We start from the raw sequence: 10,871 nt of genomic DNA, 5'->3' as shown, positions 1-10,871 counted from the left end.
TTGTAGTAGTAGTGTATTTCTCTTATGCCTTTATTTCTCGTATTTTTTATGTTATTAATATATTAAATTATAGTTCAAATACAATTTAAGAAACAAATACGTCTCTTCATAATATTAACCTACAGCTATGGAATTCTCAACATACATTGTATCAGAATACATTTGTATTCTTAATAAACTGAGCCTTAACGATTCTCCAATCCGCCCTTTTGAAAGAGCATGTGTGCAACTAGTAAACGTAAGTACCTACCCCTATTGATCCCCCCGTAAGCCGCGAGCCACCCCAGGTGCGGCTCACGGCACGCGCCATTCCCGCGACGGACGGCGCTCTGACGCCACCTAAACATATTTTATACAGTAATAGCTAATATCATACTAAGAACCAACCCGGAACTAAATCAAACAATCAGTTACTCATAACATGTGAAAACAGCATCGGTCCAAAATGAGCTCAATCGGAGTTGTCGTGTTCCGCAATTCGCCACTCAAGACCCAAGTGCTTCAAGAATCTGTGAACAATTCAGTGAATATAACAAATAATGACGCAAACAGACGTGAAATCGTTATAGTGAGGAAAAAACAAAAGCTCCAATCACCGAATACAGTGTCAGTGTCGTCATTAGTGCATTCCATTGAAAGCAATGCAAATTCATTAGCGAAGCGCCCAAAATACCGCGAAAATATTCCGGAGGATAATGCGAGAGCTGCAACACCTCTCGCTGTAGCGCGCCGAAATGCGCGGGAAAGGAATCGCGTTCGCCAAGTCAATGACGGATTTGCCGCCTTGCGCCGACACATCCCCGATGAGGTGGCAGCGGTGTTTGAAAATGCAAACTCAAACAGAGGGCCAAATAAAAAATTAAGCAAAGTTGAAACTCTACGCATGGCCGTCGAGTACATAAGAAATTTGGAAACACTACTTAATATCGGACACGCTGATAAAGAAAACTTATCTCGGCCATCAATGGAATCTTTTCCGTCTCCAGCATCTTCATCTCCGAGAGAAAATAGCCAAGAGCGAAATTATTATTGCTTAAATTCGCCAGGTATGGAGGACGAAGATTTAGATGAAGATGATCTGGACGGTTCTCTGCAACAAATACAAACTCATCACTACGTTGACCTACAAAGCTCTGAGACATTCCAATTAGTGTCTACTCCTCGCCTTTATGAAGAAGATAGGACAGCACAACCCTTGACACCATCATCAGATCTTCTAGCTCAAGATGAAATTAATCACCATCATCTTCTCGATGGCCATTTTCAATTCCCCAATTCGGCAGAACAATTTACAGTAATTCCAGAACAAAATTATTGCAGTGAAAATGATGTCCCAATTAATGAAAATGATTTCGAAGTCAAATATGTGGATTCAATTCATCAACAAATTCACACTAATTACGAAGATGCATCTGAGCTGCCTCTGGACGCTATCAATCCAGATATGATTCTTAATCACGCTCAGTTCAAATTTAAAGAAGAAGATCAAGTGTCGGACGATCAACAATATAGCGATATAGAACTCAAAAAAGAGCTGCCTGACATCCAAGTCACTCCCGAAGATCGTGAACAATTTGAAGAAACTCTAAAATGGTGGCAAGAAAAAACAAGGCAGGCACGTTCGTTATCTAAAAATAAAACGCCTTAACTAGTTATAATATTAGAAAACTTTTTATAGAAACATGTAGATGTAAATAGTATTTAATTTATAGGTATGTGATGTAAACATACAGCTGTCAGTGCCAAAGTCGATGTACGAAGCGAGCGCAAGGTGTTCTGTAACGGTCATTTTGTATAGACTAGTTAGACTTTGCGTCTATCGCGTTATAAATGTCGCATTAATGTAAATGCCATTTATGCTAGTGTCAATTAATTTATATTGTATCTAGATTAAAATATAGATATGTTTGTAACTAAACTTAGATAATATAAAACCATAAGTGCTTTTATTAATGTATATAAAGTTAGGGCACCTGATGGACAAATATTGTAGGATTTTTCTTTGTGCCTTTATGAAAATAATGTGATCTTAGATGTATACTATTTAAGTGTAATAAATATTTCTAATAGCTACCCAATTTATTTTATTAGTCATTCCCAATACCCCATTGCATACTGATCCCTTTTTTGGTAATCTGATAATCTTAATGACGTCATTAACGACACATCTTTGTATACCAACCCTTCGAGACAAAACCCTCATGCTAATACGGCAAATTGTTTTACATTAAATGACCTACTTAAAAACCTTTGTAAGTACCGATTTGGGGTGCCACAAAACGTTAACCATAACATTAAACGTCGTTTAAAATATATTTTAATCATTGCTGTACTTTCTACTTTGAATTATGTACATTTATCATTGAGTATGAAATGTTTTTTTACTGTAACTAATGTATTCTTTGAATTTTAAAATATTTAAAGTTTTATTAAACACGAAATAAAAAGTTTTCTTTCATTGCATTCACCAATAATAATTATTAATATGTCAGTACGCTCAAAATATAAAAATCTAATTTTTAAATGAATATTTCTATTCATAAAAATTTCTCGTAAAAATATGCTCTTTTTTCCATTTGCACTACTTTTACTTCTACATTTCTTAACCGCAGTTTAATCTCCAGTTTTGAATATCGTTGTATCTGGATAAAAGGCCGTTAACGGTACGGCGGTGTCGCTATTATGATTGTAATGCGCCGCCGTTACCCTTCGAAAAAAAATATTCATTTCTGGGGAGCGAACAAACGGTTGATTACATTTTTTGGGATCGAGTTTAAGCTAAAATTTATGCAACGGATCCTTTTCTGGTTCTATAGTGAAGAGTAAACTGGAATTTGATATGTGCGAGAATTTTGAAATCGATAAATATTTAAAATAAATCGTGAATAATTTATAAAACATTAAATATAAAAGTAATGCAAAGACAATTCACAAATAAAATTAAAATTTAATTAATCTTTAACCTTATTAGAATCATTGTACTTTTAAAAATAAAATAGACAACGTAAAACAATTTTAGCAGGACAAAATATATTAACACAGGTGACATAAAGAGAATGTGAACGATTTGAAATTTGTAAATCCTATTTCTTGCTTCGTTCCTGTTATATCCAGCTTCCGGGTGCAGGAATTTTAATTTATTTTGAAAGGTTTTTTTATTCATTTTAGTAATATTTTACGGGGATAACTCGCGGCACGCTATTTTGGCTTCCATTTAAATATTTTCCGCTTCATTCGTCAGGCACTGTTCCTTATGATTAGAGTTAGACACACGTGAAAGGATATGTACCTAATTATGATCGATATGTGGAAAAAAACAACTATCAAACAAAGAAGTTTTGTTTTGGATATTTTTTATCTTAATGATACCTACGACTATGCTTTAAAAACAAAAAAGATGCTGTATTTACTAAACAAGTGAATGTGTGGAATTTTATTGATTTATTTTTTATTTATATATCTTACTGTGCCCGTAATATTTGCACCAACTCACGTTGTATTTTTATAGTTAAGTTTTCGTGATTACTTTTCCTGTTTACATTAAATAACCAAATATCAAAATTATAATTATTATATTGTTAAATGTATTACTTTAAGAAGTGTAAGATAAAATAGTTTGTTGAGTTAAGTAAAAATTAAGTGACGTGGGAAAGAAAACTGCTCTTTACCATAACAAACTATTACGTTACCTACGTAGTATATTGTGATAACACCGAAGAAATCCTGATTGATTCTCTTTGAAAAAAGTCCGTTACGGGACTCTACCTATTGTTATCTTATACGTGGCCTGACACCCTTGATACTTTTCGATTAAAGGAGCTACAAACACGGCTATCCGAAGAACTAAGCGAGGTTATTTGCGTCTATTTAAATATTATGATCAATGATCATGTAATATTTTTGCAATTAATGTCTTTGTTTTTACTTAATCGCTATATATGTCTTATATTAACCTACCTGCAAGGCATAGGTAGATATTATTAGTAACTTTAAAATCTCTATAATAACAATTAGACAAATAGAGAAGTGGATGAACTTGTCTGTCGTACACTATTAAAATGAAATTAAAATGATAGAATAACTAATAATGTAATAAAACTTACATCAATACAACGTTTTCATGCAAACATTTTACATACTTTGCAGCGTTTAAATAAAGTATCAAGTCGTTCCATAGCGCTATATGGCAACTAAAAGTCAAAGAAGCTACCCTATTGTTGCGTAATATTTATTCTTGCGTGGATCTTCGGCAGTCTTTCAGCGAGGTCGTCGCCATTGTCGCAGGGTTCATGGGAACCGGCAAAAAATGGACTCGCCTTTAGGGAACTACCGAACCTAACGAACAAAACTGAATAAGCACTTTTCAACCTCACACAAAGTATTGGATCCACGTGTTCAAAGATTAGGATGACGTTTATAATCTTCGTGCTTTATGCAACGTCGAAAGTTTGAGCTTCATATTTTTGGATCACGAATTAAATTGTATGCCGCTTTTGTTCAAATATTCATACCTGATCTTTTTATCGTTTTGAAATCCCACACAAGACAACATCAAAACATTAAATAAATGTAATTTAAAACATCAAAACAAACATAAAGGCTACCTAAATTAGCTTTTGGCGGTGCATGTAAAAGTATAAAGTAAACAACTCATGAAAAAGCGTATACTCCAAACCCTCTCAACGGAGACGAGAGGACACTTTAACAAAAAATAGCCTCTTTTTATTGCAACAGACGTACTGCCAGATTGTTTGAGATAGTAGACAGAGAAATTACGCCAGAATCCCGACAATGTATGGAGCCTGCCATACGGCATGCGTATCAGCACCATATGGCAATCTCACCGTACAAAAACCTACTCCGAACTAAATTAACTCCAGAACAAGCAAAAGTCACGGTGGCATATGTTTTCATTTAGATTAATTTGTATAATTCTAATTAAATATTTAAAATTATACGTTGAAAAATACAATTTGAATTGTAAAACATTCACGTCATAGAAAATGACACTGTACTTTATGTACGTGCAAAAGTCAAACTACTAATATTATCATAATAATGATAATATGATGAGATAGCTAAAGTGTCTCATAAATTATCCTAATTGTTTATAATAATCTCAAATTTGTCATAAATGTGACACGTTTGATGAGATCAATGTTTGTAATTTATTAAGTGTTTACGAAACTTACTCATTCTCTGCTAATAGTTTTGTTTACTTAGATTAATATCTAGACTGTGACACATTCGCATGGCTTTACACTATCTATTTAGATACTTCATTTCGATGTTATGCGTAAGCTGCGAATGCGAGCATACTTATATGAGGAAAAACCACGTTAATTTATAACAAAACTAGCTTACCGCCCGCGGCTTCGCCCGCTTTGTCTAAAACCTAATAAATTATATACTAAAACCTTCCTCTTGAATCACTCCATCTATTAAAAAAAACTGGATCTAAATCCGTTGCGTAGTTTTAAAGATTTAAGCATACAAAGGGACATAGGGACATAGGAGGGATTACTGAAGTTCAAAGACAATACAAAAAATATGTGTATTCGCTTATCGAATGTATTAGCACCTTAGATCTGGATATGATGTATTGTTTTAATACTTATAAAATATGTATGATAGATTAGGTATATTATAATATTTTTTGGGTCGTATAAAGCAAAGGAACATTGTGATATCATAAAGAAAAAAGCTTTACACCATTATTTTCTAAAGAATACTCAGGTTCCTAGCCTTCTGGGAAGCTTATATGTACTACTTACTATTATTTCATTATAATTACTACAATAATGTTTCATTCTAATTACCTACCTACTATAAAACAAAAATATTGTAAGTATGCAAAGCATGTACTATGAATGTACGCCGAATTATTTAAAAAGAGGCCCTTATGCTGTTTATTTATTACGTTCAAGTCATTGTTTTGAAAATTTTGTCTAATTTTACAAAAACAATTGAGAGATAGAGTCTATTGAATATTAAGAAGTGAATAATGACGGTAATTAATTATTTGACGTAAAAAAAGTACTACGTGAACATTGGTCAGTAAATGCTCGCAGCTTACGCTAAAAAAAAGGAATGATAAATTAAGTATTGTATCAAACGCACAATAAATGTATCTACGTAAATGTTGAATAATTAATGTATTTTTGTTATTGAATTATTTACCCAGCAAGCACAAAACACCATTATAACAAACTTATGATAGCACGAGTTCATGTACAAAGCATTATAACCAAATCGTATATCGGCTGTATTTCTTTTATACGACTCTTATAAGTAAAATTTGGGCCCCCCCTTTAGACAGCGTTGAGCTATATAAAGGCAATTTAATAGCATTATAATTATCGTATTAAATCATTAATTAAGTCAGTTATGAGCACATGAATAAACAAATGACATTTTTTGCGACTTCATTACAGTCATTATACAGGGTGGCCGGTCAATTGACGTCACAAAAAAAAATGTAGGTCCGGTATGTTGTGGAGTATCCGAATCACCCCCATGTATGTTCCGCAATTTTTTATAGTTTCGGAGTTATGATTTTTTTTCGATTTTTTGAGGAATTTCGACTTGATCATCTTAAAAAATTTCTAAAAAAAAAAGCATAGACTTTTTAGAGTTTATTTTTTTTTGCAACTGAGTTCCTATGAGTTGCACTTTTATGCCTAAAATAATCAGCTTCGTAACTTTGATGAAAGTTATGAAAATGTTGGTCTAAAGTTAAAAATTTACGTTCCGTGAATTATGACTTAAATTTTCAACTTGAAATTAAAAATCTAAACAGGTGACCTTATGATTTCTTAGTTAGTCTTAAAACTGCGCCAAACTCTCAGCTTTCATAATAATAATAATAAAGTGGTACTTAATGGGGGGAATTTGGCTAAAATTGGTCTTCAAAGACAGCAAGGTGGAAAATTCTTAAAATTAGCCAACTGATTAAAAATAAATTTATCATTCCTACGGCTAATTTAATGATTAGAGAATGCTGAAAACCTATCGTGTTGGTTGGATAAGGAAAGTTATAAGTAAGAAGTAGATCATAATGTAAAAATAATTTAATATTTTTTAAATTTACAATAGATTTTCAAAGTGGCCACCTCCAGCAGTATTACACCTTGGTAAGAAACGGCAACTTTTACCTGCAATAACAATGGGCTGAAAGGATAAGAGACCGTATTGCTATCTCTCTCACTCTCGGTGGCGTGAGGGGCCGAGCGCAACCGACCAAATCCAATGCAAAACAAGTTTGTTAGTTACCGACCTCAGTTGTGCTCACATTGTGTTTATTGCTACTCGTGTCGCCATTTTATTACCCACGGACTCCGCCGCTGCTTACTTGTTTGACTACTTAGCTCGTTTATTGGACTGTGTTTTGCATTGTGATTTGGACTTTGTTTACTTGGAAGTGTAAGAGATGAGTTACACGTTAAGTGAATATGCAGAAATGCATTATTTTTATGGAGTTGCACGAGGAAACGGCGTTGAAGCAGCGAAACTGTATCGCGAACAACTTCAACGCCGTGGTGGACCACAACCTCTGCGATATCCCGACCATCGTGTTTTTATTAACACACACAACACCTTGATGGCAGGCCGCATTCCTGGCCAACGCGGCAATCGTGAAGGAATCTTTAGAGCAGACCTGGATCGCACAGAAGTGGTGCTGGAAGCAGTTCAGCAAAATCCGTCTACGAGTACGAGAGCTATAGCTCGTGCTTTAGACATCCCAAGGACTTCTATCCAAGCCATACTACACGATGAAGGATACCACGCGTTCCACTTTCGACGAGTCCAAGCTTTACAGCCGACAGACCACCAATTGCGCATTGATTTTTGCCAAACCATGTTAAGAAAAGAGCAAGATGATCCTGGATTTTTTAATAAAGTTTTATGGTCAGATGAATCAAGATTTGAGCGATCTGGAATATTCAATATTCATAATTACCACACGTGGGCGATGGAAAATCCACACGCTGTGAGAGCTTCAACCTTTCAACATCGTTTTAGCGTTAACTTGTGGTCTGGTGTCCTCAATGGCGAACTAATTGGTCCGTTTGAATTGCCGACTAGACTTGATGGAGCAACCTACAGAAACTTCTTGGAAAATGAACTTCCATTGTTGCTGCAAGAAGTTAATCTCGAACTTAGACGCACTATGGTGTTTCAAAATGACGGCGCACCGTGTCACTACGCAACACAAGTCCGAAATTATTTAAATGAAACATACCCCAACAGATGGATAGGACGCAGTGGACCAATTAGATGGCCTCCACGCTCACCTGACCTCAACCCCATCGATTTTTTCATTTGGGGCTATTACAAGGAAATAGCATACGCCCGAGAATGTTCGAGTGAACAAGAGCTGAGGCAGAAGATTATAGAAGCCAAACGTGTTGTCAAGGAGAACAGAGAAGCATTTAGACGATTGAAACACAATTTCTTACGAAGGTGTAGAATGTGTATTGCTGCTGGAGGTGGCCACTTTGAAAATTTATTGTAAATTTAAAAAATATTAAATTATTTTTACATTATGATCTACTTCTTACTTAAAACTTTCCTTATCCAACCAACACGATAGGTTTTCAGCATTCTCTAATCATTAAATTAGCCGTAGGAATGATAAATTTATTTTTAATCAGTTGGCTAATTTTAAGAATTTTCCACCTTGCTGTCTTTGAAGACCGATTTTAGCCAAATTCCCCCCATTAAGTACCACTTTATTATTATTATTATGAAAGCTGAGAGTCTGGCGCAGTTTTAAGACTAACTAAGAAATCATAAGGTCACCTGTTTAGATTTTTAATTTCAAGTTGAAAATTTAAGTCATAATTCACGGAACGTAAAATTTTAACTTTAGACCAACATTTTTATAACTTTCATCAAAGTTACGAAGCTGATTATTTTAGGCATAAAAGTGCAACTCATAGGAACTCAGTTGCAAAAAAAATAAACTCTAAAAAGTCTATGCTTTTTTTTTTAGAAATTTTTTAAGATGATCAAGTCGAAATTCCTCAAAAAATCGAAAAAAAATCATAACTCCGAAACTATAAAAAATCGCGGAACATACATGGGGGTGATTCGGATACTCCACAACATACCGGACCTACATTTTTTTTTGTGACGTCAATTGACCGGCCACCCTGTATAGCTTTTAAAATTACAATCTGTTATTAAAATTTCATAACAATGCTAACTGTTGTAATTCCTTTGTAAAAAAGAAAATCTTATTGATTTTAAAAATATATTGATCTGTTTTTGATCGTGCAACGTTATGTGGACTTGAAATATTTAAATGTGAAAATTAATATTGAATGATGGGTAAGTACCGCCTGTATTTCTGAATGTTTTGAGTGAAATTAGCTGCGCGCATCAGTTTGTCGGGTGAAATATACATGTTATTGAGAAAGAATACACGCGCCCTCGCTAATATACTTTATTAGTATATTTTTTTTTTATAAAACATAACCTATTTTTAACAAATATCACAAAATTTAGATTATAGTAATAGTTTTAACAATTAAAGTACCTTATAAAGATATTGGTACAAAATACAAATGATTTCATTCCCTTTCTAGTCAGATCCTAGTAACTTGTATTATTTTTGTAAGATAGGAAAAGGAAAGCAAATGGCGACAAATGAAATTAAAGCTTTAGGCATTTCACGATAGCATAATAGTGCTGTTAATTTTAATATGGCTTGTCACAAAAATTAGAGCTCGTATATAGTGTAATACAAGACACTTATTATGTTCAGCCATATAACAGCACTTCGGAAATATGTTATGATGCTTAAACTCATTATACGTATTAGTGACTGATTTTTATCGAGCTTATCAGGGAACCGTAATTAGTTAGGTACTTGGTATAAAATAAATAAGCCAAGATTTTTAATTAAGCCATTTAAAAAACAAACTTGCTTGTTCTTTTCAGAACCAACATGCCCTGCAAAGTATAGCGTTTCCCGCCAACATAATATGAAGATGCCGATGAAGAATCTTTTTTTGTTTACTACAATTATTAATAAAATCAGTATACTCCTTTTTAAGTTTTCATTTGAATCCGCCTGTTTTGTAGTTTTATTGAAAGAAAGTAATTTTTATCCATTAACCAAATTCAAATTACGATGTTATTATTACTCATAGTTCTAACAATACTTTTATTTCGATCAATATATAGCTATATACTGTAGAGATGAATAGATTTGAAAGAAAACGGAGCAAAAGCAATAATTGTTATAAATTCAATGTTAATATAGGATTAGTATTAAATTAACACAATAATGGACTATTATAAAGCTTTTATTCTTTAAAAAACCAACATACGTTCAAAGGCACTATAAAATAATTTATTTATGCTTATTTAGAGCGTAACGTTATTAAAATGACCAATATAAGATAATAGTATTACTATAAGTTTGAAAGCTGTTTTAGAAGCTGTAATTTAGAATTATCCTACGTTTATTTAAGATTTTTGACATTGTAACAATTTTTTGGTAACCATAATATAACAGTTAGCATTATTTGATGAAGCAAATGCCTTTATAAAGTATGTACTTATATTTGGATAGTGACGATTTAAATAATTAATATAACTTCAAGTCATAATTCTGTATATATTTTTGGTTAATATACAATTTATGTGCTTGCTGGGTAGTTGTGGCACATGTGTATAGGAAGCAGGGTTGACGTATATGCACGTGCATGCTCCGTGCAGAGTTTAGGCATGATTCCGGTTATTTATTATTTCATATTAAATCACTTGCATAATTATCTTCCTGTTTAGAAATGTGTTTAATGTTAATAAAAGTGTTTTATGCATATTCAAGATAATTATGTGCATCCTCGAATCACTTATTT

At 33.3% G+C, this 10,871-nt stretch overlaps 1 protein-coding gene across 1 annotated transcript; it reads left to right on the top strand.

Annotated features, from left to right (window-relative positions):
- Positions 1-324: 324 nt before the first annotated feature.
- LOC149482150 (uncharacterized) lies at positions 325-2,017 on the top strand. Its single transcript, XM_089703973.1, has one exon. The coding sequence runs from the start codon at positions 446-448 to the stop codon at positions 1,646-1,648; it is 1,203 nt and encodes a 400-aa protein (XP_089560099.1). The 5' UTR covers positions 325-445; the 3' UTR covers positions 1,649-2,017.
- The last annotated feature ends 8,854 nt before the right edge of the window (positions 2,018-10,871 follow it).

The sequence above is a fragment of the Colias philodice genome, chromosome 15 (assembly GCF_061535455.1).
Source record: "Colias philodice isolate Cphi_HAF_F1 chromosome 15, ilColPhil1 Martin Lab GWU primary, whole genome shotgun sequence".
Taxonomy (NCBI): domain Eukaryota; kingdom Metazoa; phylum Arthropoda; class Insecta; order Lepidoptera; family Pieridae; genus Colias; species Colias philodice.
Note: the sequence above shows the minus strand (reverse complement) of the source record. Positions and strands in the feature narration are given on the sequence as shown.

Coding starts and splice junctions, on each gene's coding strand:
- LOC149482150 (XM_089703973.1), top strand. CDS start 446: ATGAGCTCAATCGGAGTTGTCGTGTTCCGCAATTCGCCACTCAAGACC.